Source organism: Salvelinus namaycush, chromosome 39, assembly GCF_016432855.1.
Source record: "Salvelinus namaycush isolate Seneca chromosome 39, SaNama_1.0, whole genome shotgun sequence".
Taxonomy (NCBI): domain Eukaryota; kingdom Metazoa; phylum Chordata; class Actinopteri; order Salmoniformes; family Salmonidae; genus Salvelinus; species Salvelinus namaycush.
In genome coordinates this window covers 22,204,401-22,230,646 of record NC_052345.1, presented here as the reverse complement: position 1 = coordinate 22,230,646, position 26,246 = coordinate 22,204,401, and the positions used below count along the sequence as shown (strand labels likewise).

The 26,246-nt window shown below is 40.5% G+C and overlaps 1 protein-coding gene across 6 annotated transcripts in view; it reads right to left on the bottom strand.

Moving 5' to 3' along the window:
* Positions 1-26,246, bottom strand: part of LOC120032578 (serine/threonine-protein kinase MARK1-like) — a 99,564-nt gene that overhangs the window by 46,508 nt on the left and 26,810 nt on the right. For 5 of the 6 annotated variants that reach the window (XM_038978722.1, XM_038978717.1, XM_038978719.1 and 2 more), the window contains exons 2-3: positions 25,388-25,591; positions 14,910-14,963 (exon numbers count right to left, since the gene is read on the bottom strand). In XM_038978722.1, the coding sequence (XP_038834650.1) occupies positions 14,910-14,963; positions 25,388-25,591 (258 nt within the window). Of the gene's footprint in view, positions 1-14,909; positions 14,964-25,387; positions 25,592-26,246 lie in introns of those variants that run through there. The other variant, XM_038978721.1, reaches the window with a different exon arrangement.

Here is a 26,246-nt window from a genome sequence, read left to right as displayed (position 1 = left end):
CGTGGCCTTACAGCTCAGACTGAGTAATTATAATGGAACATGCTTGAGTACACCAATTGAAAATAGAAAAGCCAATTAAAGCAAATGATACAGCAAATCAACCTTAAACCGAGAGGAAACAAACTAAAACAAATGAAGCAGCCTTACTACTTAATAGTGGGTAAGATAATACATGGAATAGGACTGGGCGATATGGCCAAAATATCATATCGTGGTATTTTTCAAATTTGTGACGGTATAATGATATTTTATGTTTTTGATTAATAAAAGTTCTAAATTTGCTTTATGAGTAGTGCGTGACCCTAGGGTGGCAACACATATATTCTAAATTACTTCAATGGGTCTTTCTCCAGTCGGATTGTTTTATACTGTTCAATTCAACTTCAACCTAAAATAATTTCCTGCATTTCCATCAATTTCTGCATTTCCTGCACTCATGAGATTATTTCCACACTGCCACGATATGGGCAAAAATACTAGGCCTTATTTTTTAACCAAATTGCGATTTAGATCAAAACACTTGGGTGAACTTTTGGAATCATGGAAATAGAATGTTTATTATAACTCTGTAGTTAGAATATAAATAATAGTGGGCACTTTGAATACAGTGTTGTTTGACATGACGAATGAAAATGCCATGGACGAGTTATTGTGACAGGTTAGGAAGCAAAGTGATGTTCAGTGTTTCCTAGGGGACCCTATAATCTTGGCTACATTAAATCTTTATTCATATAGCCAACATATTCATGCTTCGCCTATTACTCTTTGATTTAGAAGATACTGTTGCACAAACAACATGCTGATTTAAGCCTCCACCAGTACTGGTATCAGGCTGTATTAGCTGACTACGCTTGCTCTGACTCAGTAATTTTATTAGCTAGTTAGCCAGCTAACTAGCGATTAGCATTAGTGGCTAACACAATTTAGCTTATTAACTTGCTAAGAAAATACAAACTAGCTGTTTGCAGAAGATGTAATAAACACAAACTAATATTGTCATTATAGAACACTTGTGGATTTATATTAAGATCAAAGTGGAAACATTGTTGTCATCAACATTGTTGCATGTGCTGTATTTACCATGCAGACTGAACAAAAGAGTCTCGTGGTCAAGCAACAACAAATGCGCACCTTGAGTAACAGGGTGGGACTAGGTCTGTGTGGAAAGCGGCATGGAGAGAGAGAGAGAGAGAGAGAGAGAGAGAGAGAGAGAGAGAGAGCGGAGAGATGACTCAAGTAGCGGAGTAAACTATGAAAACGGACGTTACACACGGCGTATCACATTTAACAAACCAAACATTAAAATACCTTTATAGAAGGTAAAGTAAAAACCCAAACTGGTCCGTGCATAAATACCGGTATATAGTAAAATACAGTATACCGCACAGCCCTAGTATGGAATGGGAGACGTTTTACATTACGGCAGCCTTATAATACTAAAGTTATGCTTAGGAAATAGCTTATGTAAGCACTGGGACCAGAAATTGTCATGGGCATTTATAACACACCATGTTATTGAGAACCATCTTGTCAACGATCTTGTCAAATTAGATGTATATACACATTTTTCTCATTTGAAATTAACACTACCCTGACTTCATTCTGTTATCATTTTTCTCAATAGGCTCCTCACAAAACATACCCATTTGACTACCAAACAAATTCTATTCAGAGGTCCTTAAGGATGCTCCTTCCTCTTCATTCTTAATATGCAATTTGTAATGCATTCTTGTGCATTGAGCTGAGCAACTGACATGGCGAAATCTAGGGGATATTTTTAGCAAGATATTTCCAAGTTCCACCACAACAACATTCTGAGCTGACTGACAAGTGTACAACTTCCTGCGAGGGTGGAATTATTTGACGGCGTTGTGGATAAATGTCTGTGTGTTTGGGTCCATCTTTCCGACTCGCTCTTGGTTCCCTCTGAAACACTTTCTCAGGCACACACACACAGTACGTTTGTTTATCTCATGTGTAACTCTGTGTTGTTTTTGCCGCACTGCTTTGCTTTATCTTGGCCAGGTTGCAGTTGTAAATGAGAACTTGTTCTCAACTGGCCTACCTGGTTAAATAAAGGTGAAAAAAACATATATAATATATATACATTTTTAAAATCGCACACCCCCCAATTGATTGCACCCTTATTGGCCATTTTATTTGACAGGATTCATATAGAGTACCTAACATCCGATTTGGATGCTAGCTTACAGCTAAAGCGGACATTAATTTAATTCACTAGCCCAGTGCTTTGTTATAATATGCAAAATACGCTGATTTCTGTGACTGGCTAATATGCATATTTTTTTGCCCTGCTATCAAGTATCGTTATGGTATCGAGTATCGTGATAATAAACCTTGCGTCGGTATCAAAATCAAATTCTGGTATCATGACACTAATCCGATCCATGTGTACAACCACACAGTAGTGTAACAGCAAGCAGTTTAGCAGTTACACAGCCGGGCCCTGGTGACAATAAATTAACACAACCGAAAGCTTACCTTGACTTGGAAGAGTTGCCGTGTTGGATAGCCTTAGCCAGCTAGCTAACTTAAATAGCATTCCTCTGTTTGAGTCAGGTTATTGAGTAGGCAAAATTAACTGCATTAGCTAAGTGAAAAGGTAAACCAAGAAGAAAAATAGCTAACTCTCTCCCTCTCTTACTGCTGCTTCTCCTTACAGTTTAAGAAATGAATTTGTTTAAAACTGTTCAACTATTGTCTCTCTTTCTTTGAGTCAACCACTCAGCACACTTTATGCACTGCAGTGCTAGCTTGCTGTAGATTATGCTTTCAGAACTAGATTCATTCTCTGATCCTTTGATTTGGGTGGACAACATATCAGTTCATACTGCAAAAGCTCAGACAGTTTGGAGGGCACCCTTCAAAATTCGCCATAATTAATTACTGTTACCTTCTATGGAAGGGGGTGAGAACCATGAGCTTCCTAGGTTTTTTTACTGAAGTCAATGTACCCAGAGGAGGATGGGAAAATAGCTGTCATCCGGCTACACCATGGTGCTACCTTATAAAGTGCTGTTGAAGCTACTGTAGACCATTGCAAAACAGTGTTTTAGTTATTTGGTGAGATGTAAATTAGGGCTGTCAAAGTTAATGCCTGACATTTTTAAATCGGCATATTTTTTGGATGGCGTTAATCACGTCTCCGTTTCTTCACCACACGGACCCTTTTAAGCGCAGAACACAACACTGCTGCAGGCAGTGCTTGCGGCTTTGCATGCCTGAAGACCGTGTGCCTCGAGCCAAAATCATGTGAAACGTTATGCCCAAAATTATCGGAGCCGTTTTTTTCTTGCTGCCGCGGATTGTTGCGCATGTCACAGGCCATTTTAAAACTACTCGTGAGGCGCCATTTGTTGGTTTAATAACAACATATTTTCAGCTAGCTAGTCATGTTACTTAGCTAGCAACCTGGACTTGACCACTGACTAGGCTATGCACAAATTTGAATGGCACAGGAAGAACTGAAAAGGAACAGGGTCTTCAAAGAGATCCTTCAAAGGTAGGCTGCATATGAAAGAGTGGGGTGCAAGAGTACAGTGAAATGCGTTTCTTGCTTGCTCTTTCCCAACAATGGAGTAATGTTAGGATTTATGTTTATGCACTATAGCCCGCTACCATATTGTTTAAAGATGAATATTGTTTTGTTACACACACACACACAAACAATACAGATGTGTGTGTATGTGTAGAGTGACAAGCCATAAAAACTGTGGTCAATCTGGAGAGGGGAGGGGTGCATATCTCTAAGCCAACCAGGGAGGGTAGGGCACTGGACAACCCATATTAGGAACTGTTTGAGTGTAGAAGACACAAGACGGATCTAATCTACCAACGACCAGATGTGGACAGATGAGAGCACCAAGGGACTGGGACCAGTCCGAGTGCCAGCATAGGCTGAGCAAAGTTTAAACCGCGCTCAGCCTCTACGGTGATTGGCCAACGGACGGGTTGGAACTAAAGCTGTCCTAGTATAAAAACTGTTGTATGAGCACATTCCAGAGTTCTCTGATCTACCCTGCGCGGTGATACAGTAAACCCGTATATACAAAAATTGCATTTACCATTTATCGCTTGAGTTTAATTAAAATACTTAAAGTATATTCGGCGACTCTGAATCACATTTTGTCCTGATACCAGATTTGAACTGACGCAAATCTCTTTCAGTAATCAATATCATAGTCAAGTGTGAGCGCGAGAGTAAGTGAGAGTAATTCTCTACCAGAAAGTTGGTTGGCCCTCTGATGTCACATAGGTTGATACATTGCTATGCTTTCATTTATTAAGCCCTTTTACAAAAAAAGTCACACTGCACCTAACATCATTACTAAACTTTAGACATACAAGTTACCACACCCAGTCTCAAGGATGACTAACCCTGTAAATTCCTTTGGTCTCTAGTTGGGTAAATCAACTTTTTGTTCTCTTGCACCTTATTTGCACACACACTGTACATAGATTTTTCTATTGTGTTATTGACTGTACGTTTGTTTATCCCATGTGTAACTCTGTTGTTGTTTGTGTCGCACTGCTTTGCTTTATCTTGGCCAGGTCGCAGTTGTAAATGAGAACTTGTTCTCAATTGGCCTACCTGGTTAAATAAAAATGCGAAATAAACATTTTAACATTTGTGGAACAATCTTCTATTTCTTTTACATTTGATGTTCTGGCAATTCAAAAAGCTGATTAAGGACCGTATTACTGAAGAATGTGTTTATCCTTTTGGTTTGCAGGCCTTTTTTGTACTTCAGGGGTCATCTGTAAAAGAGACCTTGGTTTCAGTACATAAAATAAAAGGCTAAATAAAAATGAGAGACAGTGTATGCAGGCCTATGTGTGTAAAGTTATCTGAACAGTACAGATGGTTAAAGTGTTTGAATAACATTGTTGGACAAGTTTAAGAGCTCTGTTCTTTGTATCCCCTATAGTCCAGGGATCATCAACGAGACTCAGCCGCGGGCCAAAACATAATTAAGCCTACAAATAATTTGACTGCACAAATCCCAAACAGATAACATTTGACTAAAACATAATAATTTATAATCTTGCTTACATTTGTACACGATCACATATATCCCTCTATTATGTGTGGAAATACTTTGGCACAGATTTCCCAAAAAATAAATACTAAATAACTTGGAGCTTATTTGCTGGTATTTTTACAGTGTTTAATGTCCATCAATTATAATTTATTTAAGTACTTAATTTTTGGTTTAGAGAACTCGGGGGCCAAATAAAATCACCAGCAAGCCAAATTCGGACCGCGGGACGCCAGTTGGGGAACCCTGTTATAGTTACAATAATTTAGAATGTGTGAAGCGTTAACAGTAATTAAAGCTGTGTGTGTGTGTGAGTGAGTGAGTGAGTGAGTGAGAGAGAGAGAGAGAGAGAGAGAGACTGCTTTGTGCAAGTGTTAAACTTCAAGAACATTGATATGAGCGAGTAAGCCTACTTAAAGCTATGTGGAAAATGTTCTTAAAACATTCTGATGTAGATCATTTTGTGTTTCCGTACCATATAAATCAAAGCATAGTTTGCCTATAACTCAATGCAATGCTTTTTAAATTTAAAAATCTTTCAGGGCCAAATTTGAGCAAAAAAATAAAGAATTAATTGCGATTAACTAATGCTATTAACTCAATTATTTTCAGCATTTGACAGCCCTAATGTAAATATTTTTTGTATAGTTTATCTAAAACGGATAACTTAAATGTTTCACAATGTCTTGCGGAAGTGTTCACCCCCCTTGGCATTTTTCCTATTTTGTTGCCTTACAACCTGGAATTAAAATAGATTTTTGGGGGGTTTTTATCATTTGATTTACACAACATGCCTACCCCTTTGAAGATGCAAAATATTTTATATTGTGAAACAACCAAGAAATTCAACCAAAAAACAAAACTTGAGCGTGCATAACTACTCACCCCCCCCAAAGTCAATACTTTGTAGAGCCACCTTTTGCAGCAATTACAGCTGCAAGTCTCTTGGGATATGTCTCTATAAGCTTGGCACATCTTGCCACTGGGATTTTTGACCATTCTTCAAGGCAAAACTGCTCCTTCAAGTTGGATGGGTTCCGCTGGTGTACAGCAATCTTTAAGTCATACCACAGATTCTCAATTGGATTGAGGTCTGGGCTTTGACTAGGCCATTCCAATGCATTTAAATGTTTCCCCTTAAACCACTCAAGTGTTGCTGAACCGCCGTCCCAGTCTCAAATCTCCGGAAGACAAACAGGTTGCCCTCAAGAATTTCCCTGTATATACCATCATTCCTTCAATTCTGACTAGTTTCCCAGTCTCTGCCGATGATGAACATCCTAACAGCATGATGCTGCCACCACCATGCTTCACTGTGGGGATGATGTTCTCGGGGGTGATGTGAGGTGTTGGGTTTGCGCCAGACATAGCGTTTTCCTTGATGCACAAAAAACTACATTTTAGTCTCATCTGACCAGAGTACCTTCTTCCATATGTTTGTGGCGTCTCCCACATGCCTTTTAGCGAACACCAAACGGGTTTACTTATTTTTTTCTTTAAACCTGTTGAGGACAGAGGGCGCTGTTTTCACTTTGGGGGAAAATCGTGCCCAATTTAAACGGCCTCGTACTCAATTCTTGCTCGTACAATATGCATATTATTATTACTATTGGATAGAAAACACTCTCTAGTTTCTAAAACCGTTTGAATTATATCTGTGAGTAAAACAGAACTCCTTTTGCAGCAAACTTCCTGATAGGAAGTGGAAAATCTGAAATCGATGCACTCTTCTAGGGGCTGCCTATTAAAGTCCTTGATATTTATTAGTTTAGATGCACTTCATACGTCTTCCACTAGATGTCGACAAGCAGTGAGAGAAGAAATTGAGTGTGTAACTTGATCTGGCCTTGAATTACAGCTCTTGGCATGACGTGTCACCAGTTTCCTGTTTTCTGGAGAGCGCGAGGAGGGACCTGGATTTGCCTTCTGATAAGCTGCCGTTATAGACGACTAATATCTCCGGCTTTGATTTTATTTGATACATGTGACAATATCATCGTAAAGTATGTTTTTTCAATATAGTTTAATCAGATTATTGAATTTTTTTCTGGAGTTTTGCCGTGTTCCGTTCTCTGACTTTGTTGACGATGGAGAGCTTCGTGCCACTTGGCAAGTGTGCTTGCTAAATCGAGAGGGAAAAAGGCCGTTCTAAATCCAAACAACGATTGTTCTGGACAAAGGACCCCTTGTACAACATTCTGATGAAAGATCAGCAAAAGTAGGACCCATTTTATGATGCTATTTCATATATCTGTCGAACATGTTGTGCTAGTCGTTTGCGCCCAGCTTTTGGGTACTCTCGCTATACCTAAGCTGGATGTCGTAATGAAGTTATTTTTAGAATTCTAACACGGCGATTGCATTAAGAACTAGTGTATCTATCATTTCCTATACAACATGTATTTTTTAGTTATGTTTATGAATAGTTATTTGGTCAGAATATGTGTGTCAGAAAAAGTGTCAGAAAAATATCCGGACGTTGTGGGAAAAAGATGCTACGTTAGCACAATGTATAACCACTGATTTCAGCTCTAAATATGCACATTTTCGAACAAAACATAAGTGTATGTATAACCTGATGTTATAGGACTGTCATCTGATGAAGCATATCAAGGTTAGTCAAAAATTATATATCTTGCTGGTTTATTCGCTATCGCTAACGTGCCTATTGCTATCGCTAACGTGCCTTGATGAATGAATGCGGTAGTGTGGTAGGCTATTGTAGTAAGCTAATATAATGCTATATTGTGTTTTCGCTGTAAAACACTTTAAAAAAATCGGAAATATTGGCTGGATTCACAAGATGTTTGTCTTTAATTTGCTGTACACCATCGATTTTTCAGAAATGTTTTATGATGAGTAATTAGGTATTTGACGTTGGTGTCTAATTATTATGGCTGCTTTCGGTGCAATTTCTGATTGTAGCTGCAATGTAAACTATGATTTATACCTGAAATATGCACATTTTTCGAACAAAACATAGATTTATTGAATAACATGTTATAAGACTGTCATCTGATGAAGTTGTTTGTTGGTTAGTTTGGTTGGTTCTTGGTTAGTTAGGTTGGCTTTGTGCATGCTACCTGTGCTGTGAAACATGTCTGGCCTTTTTTGTATTTGGTGGTGAGCTAACATAAATATGTGGTGTTTTCGCTGTAAAACATTTTAAAAATCGGACATGTTGACTGGATTCACAAGATGTGTATCTTTCATTTGCTGTATTGGACTTGTTAATGTGTGAAAGTTAGTCCCGTGGTCCCGTGTGGCTCAGTTGGTAGAGCATGGCGCTTGCAACGCCAGGGTTGTGGGTTCGATTCCCACGGGGGACCAGTACAAAAAAAAAGTATGAATGTATGTACTTGTAAGTCGCTCTGGATAAGAGCGTCTGCTAAATGACTTAATGTAAAATGTAAAGTTAAATATTTCTAAAAAATATCTTTTGAATTTCGCGCTCTGCCTTTTCAGTGGAATGTGGGAGGAGTTCCGCTGGCGGAACGCCAGAGCCAGACAGGTTAAGCAATGTCTTTTTTCTGGCCACTCTTCCGTAAAGCCCAGCTCTGTGGAGTGTACGGCTTAAAGTGATCTGATGGACAAATACTCCAATCTCCGCTGTGGAGCTTTGCAGCTCCTTCAGGTTGATCTTTGGTCTCTTTGTTGCCTCTCTGATTAATGCCCTCCTTGCCTGGTCTGTGAGTTTTGGTGTGCGGCCCTTCTTGGCAGGTTTGTTGTGGTGCCTCAACTTTGTCCCTGACCTGTTTGGAGAGCTCCTTGGTCTTCATGGTGCCGCTTGCTTGGTGGTGCCGCTTGCTTAGTGGTGTTGCAGACTCAGGGGCCTTTCAGAACAGGTGTATATATACACACTGAGATAATGTGACAGATCATGTGACACTTAAATAAAGTCAACCTGTGTGCAATCTAACTATTTATGTGACTTCTGAAGATAACTGGTTGCACCAGATCTTATTTAGGGGCTTCATAGCAAAGGTGGTGAACACATATGCACCTACCACTTTTCCTTCCTTAATTTTTTGAAACAAGTAATTTTTTTCATTTCACTTCACCAATTTGGACTATTTTGTGTATGTCCATTACATGAAATCCAAATAAAAATCCATTTAAATTACAGGTTGTAATGCAACAAAATAGGAAAAACACCAAAGGGGTGAAAACTTTTGCAAGGCACTGTATTTGTATGAAATTCACTGATAGAAGAGGAGGACCATCCTGAGTAGCCTCGGGATAAAGATAACATAAGGATACTATTGTTTATCATCCTATGATATAGCAGCATGAAAAACAGAGGCAATAGCTGAAATATTTTATGGACAAATAAATGATATATACTTGATACTCGGAGGGCAACACAAAAAATGTGGAAGTTCTCTTGCCAAATTGTAGCCTTCAAAGCAAGTTTACAGATCAGACTTGTTTACCGATGTTTACTGATCCTAAAATATTTCTCTCAGACCCCCCCTTCCAGCATTGGGGAACATCCCTCCATGTCTATTTCCACAGGCACAAGCACTGTTCATGACAAACTGTTGACGCCCCTCTTGTTGACAGAGAACATTTTGCAGGTTTAAAGGTTATTTCTTGCAATTCTATACATTTTGTTATGTGTATTCATGTGATATTTGAGTGACTCAAACATTACCACAAAATCTATGGGCTAAAAAACGTTCTCTGACATGGGCTGGTTGATCTGGACATTTCGGACAAGTTATAAATAGCTCTGAGGGATTCAATGACTGACATGACAAAAGGAAAACAGATGCTGCACTACCAATTTTGAAATTGCACCTTGTGCATTCTACTATTACAACTTTCAAGAGTAAGTTGAAAGCCCCCCCCTGCTGACCCCTCGCACCCCCTAGGGGCTGCGCCGCACAGTTTGGGAACTATTCAATGCTGGCCAAATTCCACTCAAGATTTTAGAGGGGTAATTTATGAGTATGGGACTATAGGCTGCACAAATCCATCAAAATGCACTGGTCAAGTCTTACTGCTCCACCAGCGAGCCAACAGAGATGTGTCTTGTGGGGAATCAGAGAGCAGTCTCAAATGATTCATCAGGCCTTGAACATTCCTTCCCTTGGGAGGTACTTTGCAGCATGGTCAAGTAATTGACGGGCAGACCGTGGGCCAATTTCAGCTTTTCCGACCACACCGGAAAAAAACATGTAGCAGAATAGTAGCAGGGTAACAGGCCTGCGGAGCTTTGACAAATCCCACACCGTGTTTTTACAACGCGAGAACTCATGGCGCGTCCGTCTCGATAGTCCAATGCAGCTTCCTCTCCATCTGCACAGATCTGAAAACACGGGATAAAAGTGACAGCAATATGTCGAATGCCTTTTAGAAATTTGCTTTCACTTGGGGAAAAAACGAGGTCTCTAAACTAATTATATTCAACCTTATTCCAGGTATGCACAGATGGAAGAAAAGGAGATGAGGCCTTTTTAGACTATTGACGTGCATCCTTTGTGTTGAAGGACAAAGCACCCATGGCTGGGGGAGGCCTAATGCCAGCTATTGATCAGCTGGAATACGATAGCGTGGATGGCCCTCGCATTATAAGTGTCTCGGGCCATTATCGACAGATTCTGCCTCCTGTGAAGTCACAAGCCAGCCTATGTCCTGTTTCATGTTCTAAAAGAAAGCTTTACCCAAAATATTATATTTTTCTGTAACTCTGTATGTCCATCTATCAGTCTATCTTTTGAGATCCATACATCCACCCACCCACCCTAGACAGGCCGATGCAGGGTGTACTGAATGACATCGACCACCAGAACTGCTTGTTGTGTGAGAGAATGAGCGAGAGAGAGAGACTCTTACGTGACTTCTTACTGAGCTGAAACACGAGTACACACTGCGTGGTGTGTAAACGCCTGTGATGCGACTTCCGCTTTTGGAAGTTAACAAGGCGACACTCCATCCAAACCCTTTACATTCGTGACAATTGGCCTATATGGATAGGACTAACTTGAAATGTTTCTTATAGAAGAAATATGAAAAGCATAAGCATGGTAGCAATTGAAAGGGAACAGTTTGGAGATTATGGGAACATGATTAGACCAAAAGGTGTGGATGCAGCAGTTCACCAGATAAGACTGAATCCAAATACAATGTTGACTTTATGTGCATTTTACATTCTGTATTTTGCCGCATTTGTTGTTGATAAAATCAGAAAACACTCTTGATTTGATATTAAGAAGAAAACGCATTGGACCTTTAATATACCACAGTATATAGATATGCAGGAATAAGTTTAAAAGGCTGAAAATGCAATGGTGACTTGACCAGCTAGTTACATCTAGCACAAGACCAGCTAGTTACACCTAGCATATTTGAGGCACAAAAGTAGGCCCACATATTGATTTTATACAAATCGTCATGCCACACTTTTCTTCATCCATTAAACGGTCGTAACCCATACCCAAAACACTAACATAGTAACATGTCCAATGGTCTTTCTCCCAACAAAATCAAGATAAATGTATGAATTACTCAAAATAAAAATCGCTAGTTTATGAAATTACAGTTCAGCAATCCCACAAATTCTTGGGTTTATTTGTGTGCGTTGCTTGGAGCCCTCTGCATGTAAACCTATAATAATGGTATTGTAATAACCAACGTTTCATTCCCCAGGCCGCACCAGATGACATATCCTGCCAAAGTTCTATCTAGGGGATTTTTGGTGTTTGGATTTCAATGCAAAAAGAGGAGACCTGGTATGCTTCTCTGTCTCCCGCTTCAGGCTCGTATTTCTGGTGAACTGAGCACACTTCCCCCGAGACCACTGACAGAGCTCACAAACAAGCTCTGGGTTTGAAATGGACGACAGTCAGAAGCTTTTGGTTCAGGTTCGTTGTTGTGTCACAGCTAAGTTACTGGAAAGAGAAGGGTCTTGCCGGTGATGCGTTACAAAACACAGGACAAAATAGAAAAAAATACTTACGCTGGAAGGGATCTAGTGAGGGTGCAGTTCGCACCAAGACACTGTCAACCAACACCGTTCTAGGTCCACATTTCCATTAATAACCGATCTAGGACGAGTTTACCCTCCCCGTCATACCTTTGACAATTAGGTGGTGAAAATGTCTTAACTGATGTTAGATCAGTGTCTAGGTGCAACTTAATCCTATTCCATCAAACCCAGATTATCTACGGCTAAGCCCCTCCTATCAGACCTAGACACAACAAGGTTGCTCTAATTATCACAAGGCCTAGCCATAGGCCCAACCACATTTCCGAACCAAGGGAAGCGCTGCATCAAAGGTAATAAGCAGTTACTGTTGGTCTCTCGCAGAGCCACAGATAAACCCAGTTGGCTAAACTATGTTTAAGATGTTGATTTTCCATTGGCAGCAAAAGTCATGTGACATCACTATCCAATTAAAATCCATATCATATTGTTGTTATGATGGAAGGCTTGGAGCCAAAATGGAGGAAGGTTTAACGAACCCTGGGGGGGGGTATACTCGTGAACTTTTGCGAAGACCATTGGTTTAAAACATTGGTCTTAAAATGGCAAGCTGACAACTTTTCTCATAGGTCAACCTGGCAAAATTAGCCACGATTCTGGGGATGGCCAGCTGAGCAGATAATTACATCCAGTAACTAAAAAAAAACAAATCAACCTATCAGAGACCATAAACGGTAGAGACACCATCCAATTGCAATTGTTAAAACGGGTCAACTTGGCCACTAGATGGAGATAGTTAAACTATCCAACTAATATAGGCCATCTTTCAGATGCTTTTATCAAAGCGACTAACAGTCATGCATACCAACTGCTTGGTTTAGTTTATTACCATTTGTCTTGGTAAGTGGAGTGTGCCAATATACAGTGTACAAAACATTAGGAACAACTTCCTACTATTGAGGTGCACCCATGTTCCCCTCAGAACAGCCTCAATTCGTCTAGGCGTGGACTCTACAAGGTGTCAAAAGCGTTCCACAGGGATGCTGGCCCACGTCGACTCCAATGCTTCCCAGTTGTGCCCAGTTGGCTTGATGTCCTTTGGGTGGTGGACCATTCTTGATTCACACAGAAAACGGTTGAGTGTGAAAAACTTGCGTTGCAGTTCTTGACACTCAAACCGGTGTGTCTGGCACCTACTTTTACATACCCCGTTCAAAAGGCATTTAAATATTTTGTATTGCCCATTCAACCTCAGTTGCTAGGTTTCCATCCAATTTGCCACAAATTTATGCAAATATTCTCAAATATGCATTTTCCCACCAGAGCGGTTTCCATCAAACAGACTTTTTGCAGATAAAAGGCTGTGCGTGATGACGTATTGCACATAAGTCACTTTTGCGGTTATATTTTTCACTGGGTACATGGGAATTTAAGTTAAATGTGTTTCTATCGCATTTTTAACTGATGGTTTTGTCACAAATCTGGAGCATTATATATTGCAAATGTGCCCACTCGTCTTGTCACATGTGCTCTAGCCAACAGCTCACAGATTCAGTGCGGGTAGGCTACCTACACTGAGATTATTATGGATAAGAGCGGTAATTACTTGTATTTGTCAAATGGCAGCCAAGCATCAATCATCATGTCACCAGAATAAGAACCTTGATATTTATTGGAAAGGAGCATAAAGCTCATCACCTTGAACACTGACCACCCAGGGAAGTTCATCTTAACTTATTTAATCTGTAGTCTAATAAACTGCATGCTTTCCCGAGTCGTAGTGGGAGGACCACACAACATGTCACGTGACTCCAAGTTTACTTCAATATGATGGTTATTATATCAACATTTGCACAGAAAGCCATTTCCACCGCCATTTCTCGCATATTTATTTTTACCAACAAAAAGATCCCACCATGTCGAACAAACAAATTGTTGGCATTTATAAAATTGTACGGGCATAACGTTGCCATCAGCCCGGGCGTGACTTGTTTCACGCGTCAGGTAATTCATCCGCATGAAATGGTTGGATGGAAACGTGGTAACTGGCACACATACACTATCCATGTCTCAAGGCTTAAAAATAATTTTTGGACCAAGCTTCTAAGCGGATTATGCATTTATATTCGTATCTAGATCAATCGTAAAAAGAGTGAAGACGATGGTGGTCTTGTCAACTGGGTGTATTTTCTCCTGACCAATATGACTGTTTGGTGGCATAGTCCATGCAGTATGATTATTAGGTCCGAGTAATGTGTTTGTGAACAAGGCTGAAGACAAACATGTATTTCCTTATGGAATTCATTCTTAAAGTTCATTTTTATGGTGATGACCGATTTTTTTCCTTCAACACAATACATCAATGAATGTTAGTTTACATTTCAAAGGAAAAGTGATCATGGAGATTCAAAATTACAGCGCAAGTTGTGATAGATGGATCAGGAACTAGGCACCGTTCACTGAGTTAATTGTCAAGACACATATTTGCATGGGATGTAGTGCATTGGATTTCTGGTAAGGATGCTTTAGTGAAAAAGTGTTGGAATCAGGTCCAACTACGTCGACAATTTTAATTGGCTGATAAGGATTTAGTTACCTGCTCAGCTAGTCAGCCTCAGCATCGTGGCTAATTTTGCCAGGTTGGCCTATGAGAAAAGACAGCAACTAGCTATACTAGCCAATGGTTTAAACCAATGGTCTTAGCAAAAGTTCACGAGCATGGCCCTTGTGTGGCTCTGGTCTCTCATACACAATGTCATCCGGTGTCTGACGCAAAACCCAAAAGGGTGTATAGATATCATCTGATCTCTGTGCTGACGTGACCCATCATAGACCGTGTTTAACAGAGAGAGCGAGAGAGGGGATAAGAGAAGAAAGAGAAAAAGGGAGAGAGAAAGAGAAGTTTGAATGTGAGGCCTTACCTTCTGTAGACTAGTGGGGTTCAACTGCGTTTTGTCTATTATCTTCACGGCAACCTTCGGAAGCAGAGACAAACCAGAAATAGACATTACACACCAATCACATCAGGCCAAAGCCCTGTGACATCACCCATTTTGTCTTTGACAATGGAAGGTTTTGATCCTCTTATCCTGACCCAGGTTTACCGGAGTCTGAGGAGCTTCCGAGAGAGGCTGTGTCACAAATTGCACCATATTCCCTGTATAGTGCACTACTTTTGATCAGAGCCTTATGGGCCCTGATCAAAAGTAGTGCACTATATAGGGAATATGGTGCCATTTAGGATACACCCAGAAAGTTATGATTAAATGGTAAATTAGCATCATGGTTAGCACCACACGAGGTGTGCCTTCCTCAGAACAGGGGGATCAAGTCGCCAGAATGCAGAATCGACAGCCTTGGGTTGGGTAACTCGAGCTCAAAATTGAAAATCTATTCAGGCCCAATTCTTGCTGTCTGCCAGCGAAACAAAAAAGATAAACACTGTCCCTGTTATGAAGGCTGCAAACATACAAACTGATGAATGTTTTGAATGGAGGACAGTATGAGAATGTAATTTGGACGCACACACACCAACACAGACACACAGTGACAGCCGCCGGCCCCACACACAGAGAATGGTGGCTGTCATGACATTCCTCAACCATCATTTCAGACGAGACTGGTCTTAGAAATGTCTAGAGATGACTGCTGAGGTCGACAGGCTCGGTTAGGTTCCTTTCATATTGGTAAATAAAAACGTATCCTGGCCACTGAGTGAGGGATCTTAAAAGGGAAGCCTCAGACGTGATGCCGACCTGCCTACATGCTCATCGTGTAAGGCGGGTAGGCGGCCAATTTCCTCTATCAAGGACTAGACCAGAGGCTCTCGTGTCGATCCATCATTTCTAAGATGAACCATTCTAAAAGAGACAAGTTATATGTCCAACAGTTAAAGCGACACTCGCTTAAATTTGACTGTGGCTGCTTTAAGGACAATGAATCAGAGGGTCGCTGGTTCAAATCTGAGCTGGTGCAATGCTGCCGTTTTTGTCCTCCTGGTGCAAAATACGAACTGCTTCAGAAAGTGGAATTGAGAGGAGGAATACGGTGATTTATTTGGGCCTGTGTTGGTGTACAAACTCCTCAGCCAAGAGCGTCATTTAAAAAAGACACTATAATAACTCACTGGCAGTTCCATTTGTCCAGATCCACCCCCCACAAATTATAAACCAGTCAAAAAGGGCTGCCGCTGCTGCACTTGAAGTGAAAGTTACAGATTGTGCCTTTAAAGACGCATATTAAATTCTTCTCGTACACCCCAGTGTGCCATAGATCATTTTAAAGAGTCACTGAGAAAGGTTCCATCAGTCCCCTAGACTACAATTAACCATAATCACTATAATGGCCGCACAATCATTTTTGGGATAGGATATGACACTAGCACAATGCAAATCATAAGCACCGTAGAATATACCTCCCTTGCAAAGAACAGTGCCTCCTCTTCTGAAATATGGATATGTAAATCGGACACCATTACTGGGTAGAAACAGCAGGCTCGCGAGACCATAAGCATTCGCATCCTATCAGCCAATCTCTTAGTAGGCATACCGGAATGTTTGATTTCACACGTAACAACATCTCACTCGACACTCTGGCGAGAGTACTGACGTACATTGCATCAATAATTTAACCTATACTGTGGCTCATGCTGGGTCAGAGTTCCCAGCCAAAGTTATTTCCATTTCAAAAGTAGACTTTTTAAAATGCGCTGAGGTTTTGGCCAACACTGAAAGAGAATTGTTGAGTGGTTGAGGTCAATGGGTGGTGAGGACAACCAGTGCAGCCATATCTCATGAACTCTTGATTTGTCTTAAAGTGGCTGACAGCATTTTAGCAACATCACATCGTATTCAAATATGTTCATATACACCCCCAGGAGAATGACATTTTTTTTTTTCAATGTTCTGATAAGCGACCACTTGCTCATTTTCACATTTTCATAAATTCTTAGAATGTTTGGGAATTACATTTTTAAAAAATCTATAGCAATATAGAGTGGGAAAGCGGCTGTCCGTTTGGACAATTAATAAACATTGCACTAAATAAAACATGTCTCGTCCAGGACTGGAGTCTATGCAGACCAGTGCACCATGGCCAGTCGGCTCAGGTGGTATAGCATGGCGCTTGCAACACCAGGGTTGTGGGTTCGATTCCCACCGGGGACCAGTACAAAACATAACAAAATGTATGCACTCACTACTAGGGCTATGGCAGTCATGACATTTTGTGGGCCTTTGATTGTCAAGCAAATAACTGCCCGTCTCACGTTAATTAAACATAAAACACATTTAGCATAGCCTACAAGCCACTGATGCAGAGTTTTGGAACATCTACATTTTAAAAAGTCTAATAAATCCATTTAATATAGCCTACACCATCACAATAAATCCATTATTAATTTTACACAAATCTAAAGAAACATGATATGAAGAGCAAGAACAAAATAGCATCATCTGAGTTGTTCTTATGTTAGGCCCTGATCTTGCTATGCCATACGGCTGTGGGCTACAATTGTTAAATTTAGCAGACCAGATTTGCTTAGAATACTGTGGCATTATTTTATAGTACAAAGAATACAACTGAACATAGGGGAATAAAATAGAAAGGATATTTTCTCCAAACAACTTGAGGGAGTGCTCACATGGGGCTATTCTGTGTTGAGCAGTTAAGAAACAAGTACTCCTATATGCTTATTTCAGAGTTATGTATGTAACTTCAGTTGTGATACTATGTGTGTTGATTTTTAATACATTCTACGGCTGCATGATGCGACTAATGATTTAAATACAGTTACATGAAAAGACATGAGCTCTGCTTTATTGTTTTGTGTAGGCTGTACACACTTCATCAGTCTCTCATTCACAATTTGACAAGCACTTGATAATGCCTCAAATTTCCCAGCTGTATCCCCTTTGCGGCCTTAATGCCCCCTAAAAAAATCCATGCCTTTTGCGGCCAGTGGCCCTTGGGCTGAATATAATAATATAATAATTATAAATCCCTTCTCCCGACTGCCTGCAGAAGCACCTCTCACTCACATGGCTCTACGTCCACGTGATTGGGTCTCTCACAGGCTACAAGTGAAGACAGAGACATCGGGGATGCAACTGCGCGCGTCCTTATCCAATTTCGAAGTGCATATTGAAGATATAGGAAGAACTGTAATTTACTTTTCATCAGCCAACAAGATGAGTAGGCCTAACGCACAGCAAAAGCACTAGCCTATTGCAATCTACTATCCCCCATAGTACAGAAGTTGACCTATTCTATGCTAGAAATAAATATTCCAAAGAGTCTGGGACAGTTGTGGGATGCGATAGATCCCAAATTAATACAACCACAAGTATAAAAAAAAAACAGATCAGAACGTTTAGCTTAAAAATGTTGCTAAACTATTAGGCTATTTCTTCACATTATAAGCGCAGCAATGCGCACATGGCAGTAGACTATAAGCGCGAATGTTCCATTAGCAGGAAACACCATTCTCAAAAGTGAACGCAAATGTGATTAAGCATGTAATGCTTTTATAATAAAAGGTGCATTTTTATGGTGAAAATTGCTCCCCAAACTTGAAACTCACCTTGCTGCATATGTATGCCAGTTAGACTCTACACCCAGTGTAATGCGGATTAATCCGTTTCATTTTAATAAGTTATTTGGCCACTTTAGTTGTGATACAAACCTTAAAACATATAGGCCTATGGGCTAGATTACATGAGGTGTGCGATTATGATTTGAAAAAGTCGCAAAAAAAGACATGGCTGTTTCATTCACAAGTGATAGCCTGATGGGTGACAATATTAGCCTATTTTTGATTCAATCTGGTCTTTACATATACTAAATAATATATGTATGACGTTAGTTTTGATTTAGAATAGACCACTATCATGCACCCGTCTCGAAACAGGGGGGGGAGAAAAATACATGTCATCTATGCACTTAAATAGCGAATGGAGGACGCTTTTCCCACAGTTAATTTTCATACCAACCAGGTAGACTATACTCCTGTTGTAAAGAGATGCAATGTGCTTAATATTAGGAAAGTTGAGAAATAAATATCGGCCTAGCCTATAAAAAGAGGATCCCATCAGCTTTTTAAGAGGCCGTCACTCTGTTTTCTCACGCAATTGCATAGCCTATAGAAATGCTGCACAACATGAGCTCATAGGCTCTCATGAAGTGTTTGATCAAATTTTTGATACCATTTGCATTGATGTCAGAGTGATTAGAGGGACAATAGAGTGCTGAGTACCAGGCAGTTAGCAAGTTTGGTAGGCTACTAATGACCATCGGCAGCATCAGAACTTGGGGAAACCTAATTAACGTGACTTAAGTCACGTGGAATTTGACTGCCATCATGACTCGTGACCGCCGGTGTGGCGGCAATAAGTCACTGTAGGAGCACCTGCTAAATTACTAAAATGTAACTACAGTAAGCCTTTATGCAAACAAGCTATTTGCCACACAGGCCTGCCATCATTCACTTTGAACTGGACTGTGTGTTTACAGGGAGTTGCGACTTTAGTCTATAGATCATTAGAACGCATTCGCCAAAAGCCACAAAATACACCCGAATGGATTTCTGCAAATATATCAATACCACGGGACTCTTCTTACATTTGTGAACTTTACGGTCCTATTGATCAAACAGCCATGAAAAGGTAGGCTTTCTCCCCCTCAGTTATGCACATCAACAACTAATGCTAGCCAGAGCAAGATGAGCAAAAATCTTACGAAGGAACATTTTATAAACCTTCAAACCGTTTGAGCTAGTTGGCTGTCAAAATTGCAATGATAAACAATGGGGAATTGTAGCCTACTCATCCTTGTGCAGCTTGCCTGCAACCAAGCTAACTGGCTAAAGTTGGCTAGCTTGCTACTTACAAACACAAATGAGAGAACACCACACTCTGACTAGCTAGGCTGTTTACACGTTATCTAGCGCGTTCCTGACTAACCATGACTTTTTTGGCCCATATTTACTGACACCGTCCATATTCAGGCGGTGTTGAGCGTTCGTGAATTCATCAGTTATTAGTCTTACTCAGACGAGAGTGCTCTGAAATCGGAGTAGATCGCCAGAGTGAATTTGTGAACACGAGATATGGTAACAGGATAAAAGTAAATGAAGTTCTTGCTAGCTACTGTAACCAATTGATACCTGCATGTCTAGCTGTGTATAGCCACCAAAAAAACGATTAGGGGAAATAGTCACTCACCCACTCCTCCAATGACATGACATTGGCCCCCAGATCCTCAAAATGTTCTACAGCTGCACCATCGAGAGCATCCTGACTGGTTGCATCACCGCCTGGTATGGCAACTGCTCGGCATCTGACCGTAAGGCGCTACAAAGGGTAGTGCGAACGGCCCAGTACATCACTGGGGCCAAGCTTCCTGCAATCCAGGACCTATATAATAGGCGGTGTCAGAGGAAAGCCCATAAAATTGTCAGAGACTCCAGTCACCCAAGTTATACTGTTTTCTCTGCTACTGCATGGAAAGCGGTACAGGAGCGCCAAGTCTAGGACTAAAAGGCTCCTCAACAGCATCTACCCCCAAGCCATTAGACTGCTGAACAATTCATTTAAAAAAAAATCGGCACCAGCAATTTCCATTGACCCCCCCCTGTACACTGCTGCTACTCGCTGTTTGTTTGTTACCTATGCATAGTCTACAAGTACAGATTACCTCAACTAGCCTGTACCCCTGCACACTAACACGGTACTGGTGCCCCCTGTATATAGCCTCGTAATTTATTTAATTATTTTAGCCTACTTGGTAAATATTTTCTTTTTGAACTGCACTGTTAAGGGCTTATAAGTAAGCATTTCGCAGTAAAGTCTACACTTGTTGTATTCGGCGCATGTGGCAAATAAAGCTTGATTTGACATCCTCCTAGCAGCTAGCGAGCTAACGTTAGGCTCTGTGTTTTTAGCTTGCTACATAAAGTTGAAGTCGGAAGTTTACATACACTTAGGATGGAGTCATTAAAACTTGTTTTTCAACCACTCCACAAATTTCTTGTTAACAAACTAACGTTTTGGCAAGTCGGTTAGGACATCTACTTTGTGCATGACACAAGTAATTTTTCCAACACTTGTTTACAGACAGATTATTTCACTTATAATTCACTGTATCACAATTCTAGTGGGTCAGAAGTTTAGATACACTAAGTTGACTGTGCCTTTAAACAGCTGGTAAAATTCCAGAAAATGATTTCATGGCTTAAGAAGCTTCTGATAGGCTAATTGACATAATTTGAGTCAATTGGAGGTGTACCTGTGGATGTATTTCAAGCCGTACCTTCAAACTCAGTGCCTCTTTACTTGACATCATGGGAAAATCAAAAGAAATCAGCCAAGACCTCAGAAAAAAATTGTAGACCTCCACAAGTCTGGTTCATCCTTGGGAGCAATTTCCAAACACCTGAAGGTACCACGTTCATCTGTACAAACAATAGTACGCAAGTATAAACACCATGGGACCACGGAGCCGTCATACCGCTCAGGAAGGAGACGCGTTCTGTCTCCTAGAGATGAACATACCTTGGTGCGAAAAGTGCAAATCAATCCCAGAACAGCAGCAAACGACCTTGTGAAGATGCTGGAGCAACAAGTACAAACGTATCTATATCCACAGTAAAACGAGTCCTATACAGACATAACCTGAAAGGCCACTCAGCAAGGAAGAAGCCACTGCTCCAAAACCTCCATAAGAAAGCCAGACAACGGTTTGCAACTGCACATGGGGACAAAGATCGTACTTTTTGGAGAAATGTCCTCTGGTCTGATGAAACAAAAAAAGAACTGTTTGGCCATAATGACCATAATTATGTTTGGAGGAAAAAGGGGGAGGCTTGCAAGCCGAAGAACACCATCCCAACCGTGAAGCACGGGGGTGGCAGCATCATGTTGTGGGGTGCTTTGATGCAGGAGGGTCTGGTGCACTTCATAAAATAGATGGCATCATGAGGGAGCAGAATTATGTGGATATATTGAAGCAACATCTCAAGACAGTCAGGAAGTTAAAGCTTGGTCGCAAATGGGTCTTCCAAATGGACAATGACCCCAAGCATACTTCCAAAGTTGTGGCAAAATGGCTTAAGGACAACAAAGTCAAGGTATTGGTGTGGCCATCACAAAGCCCTGACCTCAATCCCGTAAAAAAAATTGTGGGCAGAACTGAAAAAGTGGGTGCAAGCAAGGAGGCCTACAAACCTGACTCAGTTAGGTTACACCAGCTGTCAGGAGGAATGGGCCAAAATTCACCCAACTTATTGTGGGAAGCTTGTGGAAGGCTACACAAAACGTTTCACCCAAGTTAAAAAAATGTAAAAGGCAATGCTACCAAATACTAATTGAGTGTATGTAAACTTCTGACCCACTGGGAATGTCATGAAAGAAATAAAAGCTGAAATAAATCACTCTCAACTATTATTCTGACATTTCACATTCTTAAAATAAAGTGTTGATCCTAACTGACCTAAGACAGGGATTTTTACTAGGATTAAATGTCAGGAATTGTGAAAAACTGAGTTTAAACTTATTTGGCTAAGGTGTATGTAAACTTCCGATTTCAACTGTAAATAGATACTCTTGCCTATTATCCACGTTATGACTGACATGTGATCCTTGCCCTTGCTAGAGTTTGATTGTATTGTCATTCCCAGCCTTAGTTAAATTTGTCAGTTTTTGTCCAAAATATTGAGTAATGGAAACTGAAACCGTGCATCCCGAATGAAGGCAGCAAACAATGTACAAGGCCAGCTGTGATTTACAACCTAAGAGCAATATTTTTGGGACAACCAAGAAATGTATTGGTGAATTATATTAATCATGCATTGAACTGCATCCATCTATTATGCCAACAATGCGCGAGTGTACATCATGGAATGTAGAGTCAAATGGAACCTACATTTAAAACCCCTTATAAAGTTGGTTTTGAAGCATAAACTGGGAATTTGATATTTTTGACTGATATGATTGTTTCATATCTAAAAAGTAGTTAAAATGCTGTCAGTATCACTTTAAAGGGACAGTTCACTTCCTTGTTTTAAAGGGACAGTTCACTTCCTTGTTTTAAAGGGACAGTTCACTTCCTTGTTTTAAAGGGACAGTTCACTTCCTTGTTTTAAAGGGACAGTTCACTTCCTTGTTTTAAAGGGACAGTTCACTTCCTTGTTTTAAAGGGACAGTTCACTTCCTTGTTTTAAAGGGACAGTTCACTTCCTTGTTTTAAAGGGACAGTTCACTTCCTTGTTTTAAAGGGACAGTTCACTTCCTTGTTTTAAAGGGACAGTTCACTTCCTTGTTTTAAAGGGACAGTTCACTTCCTTGTTTTAAAGGGACAGTTCACTTCCTTGTTTTAAAGGGACAGTTCACTTCCTTGTTTTAAAGGGACAGTTCACTTCCTTGTTTTAAAGGGACAGTTCACTTCCTTGTTTTAAAGGGACAGTTCACTTCCTTGTTTTAAAGGGACAGTTCACTTCCTTGTTTTAAAGGGACAGTTCACTTCCTTGTTTTAAAGGGACAGTTCACTTCCTTGTTTTAAAGGGACAGTTCACTTCCTTGTTTTAAAGGGACAGTTCACTCCAAAACCAAAGTGTCAGATGTTTTCAGCCTAAAAGTGGTCATATGTTGATAAATCCACATCCCACCTGTTGTTGCAATCCAAAATGAAAAGATAAGCACTGTTTATTTGGTGCTCATCTTTTTAAATACATTTGTGTATGAGGGCATAGACTGGATCTAAGCAACCAAAAACATACATTTTCCTTTAACATCTGCTTTCATAGAGATATGGGACAGTACTTTGGTAGTGAATTTCTCAAGATTCCCTCTTCACTCAGTTGTTGAGCCCATGAAGCAAAACTCCAGAGAAATTTAGACATGCAAACAATGTTAAAACTTTAGGAACTCCACACCTCTGAGTCTTTACATGTAAGGCTATTGGCATGAATCCAATGTCTAAATATTTCCGTGTGTGTGACAGACACATGCAATTTCCAACAAGGTCAATAACAGCAACAAACTTGACATGCCACGCGCGTGAGACCAATTCGAAAGAAGGAAAACTGGGTTATTTTCTGTTTAGGCATTAAAAAAAAAAACACTCAAGAGATAGAATCAACATGACCTCTTAGAACAGGGATCATCAATTCGATTTAGCCGAGGGACAATTGTTTCTTAAGCGGATGGTCACGGGGCCGGAACATAATTACAAATAAATATAAAACAGATATAATATGACTAAAACACAACTTCAAACCTTGCTTACATACATAAATATTATGTGTGGAAAGACTTTCAAAATTAAAATCTCTTGGAGCTGATTTGATGGTGTTCTTACCAAAACATTTTTTTTTTTTTAAATGTACAAAATTATTACTTTTAGTTTTCGTTGTCGTAAACCATTTGATTATCTGTTCCAATTGTTTGTTGTGGGGAATCTATACTGAACAAAAATATAAAACCTCAACATGCAACAACTTCAATGATTCTACTGAGTTACAGTTCATAAAAGGAAATCAGTCAATTGAAATGAATTCGTTAGGCCCTAATTTATGGATTTCACATGACTGGGTAGGGGCGCAGCCATGGTTGGGCCTGGGAGGGCATAGGCCCAGCCACTGGGGAGCCAGGCCCAGCCAATCAGAATTAGTTTCTCGCCACAAAAGGTCTTTATTACAGACAGAAATACTCCTCAGTTTCATCAGCTGCCCGTGTGGCTGGTATCAGATGATCCCGCAGGTGAAGAAACCGGATGTGGAGGTCCTGAGCTGGTGTGGTTTCACGTGATCTGCGGTTGTGAGGCCAGTTGGACGTACTGCCAAATTCTCCAAAACAACGTTGGCTTATGGTAGATAAATTAATACTCTGGCAACAGATTTAGTGAGACATTTCTGCAGTCAGCATGCCAATTGCACACTACCTCAAAACTTGGAGATCTGTGGCATTGTGTTGTGTGGAAAACTGTACATGTTAGAGTGGCCTTTTATTGTCCCCAGCACAAGGTGCAGCTGCGTAATGATCATGCTGTTTAATCAGCTTCTTGATATGCCACACCTGTCAGGTGGATGGAGTATCTTGGCAAAGGAGAAATGCTCACTAACAGGGATGTAAACAAATTTGTGCACAAAATTTGAGGGAAATAAGCTTTTTGTGCAAATGTAACACTTTTGGGATCTTTTATTTCAGCTCATGAAACCAACACATCACATGTTGCATTTATATTTTTGTTCAGTATAAGCATCTTTAGCCACATTTACATTGAAAACAGACCCTGGTTACACCTGGGTTAATCTTTGTCCAAGTAATCAGTCCTAAACGAAAAGGAATCAAACAAAAAGACCAAATTGCTAAATGACAGTGACAAATTCACAATGGAGGAAACGTACCTCTCGTCCTGTCAGTATATGCCGTGCCAGCTTGACCTTGGCGAAGTTCCCCTTGCCAATGGTCTTGAGCAGCCGGTAGTTCCCGATGTGTGGCTGCTCCTCCGTCGTGGACGCCACAGAGTTCCGACATCTCGGCAGGCTGTGCCGACTCCCCGACTTGGCCGGCGGGGCCGGGGGCTCCTGGTAGCCCTCCACAGAAGTGTGCTGTAAGAATGTGACATGTGTGGAGATGAACAACGTGTCTGTTTAAAAAAAAAAAGAGGATCAAAGTGTGGAACGATAGAGAGGTTGTGTCAACGGGGAATAAGGCCAGATTCAAACAACAGACTACACCAGCAACATGCACGTCTCTTCTACACAGTCACAAAGCTACACAGCTAGCGAGAGTACATCTGCTACATAAATCAGGTTTCCATTCAGTAAAAGTACGTCGGATAAAAAAAATTATCACGACAAGCCTGATGGAAACAGCTAATGTTACTGTGAAGGTTTTCAAATGTCGACAAAACAAATAAGTTAGACAAGGTGGGATCTATGTGTGTCGGTACAATTATGCGAGAAATGGCAATGGAAACGCTTTTAATGCGCAAATATTGATTATAATAACCATCATATCAACTTGAAGTCACGTGATGATATGTTGTGTGGTCCTCCTACTGCAACAACTCGGGAAAGCATGCAGTTCATTATTAGGCTACTGATGAAGTAAGTTATGATGAACACTTGGGCTCAAGTGCACAGTGATGAGCTTCATGCTCCTTTCCAATAAATATCGAGGGTCTTATTCTGGTGTCAGAATGAGCGATGCTCGGCTTCCGTTTGACAAATAATCTTGCTCTTTTGTCCATAACAAAACCAG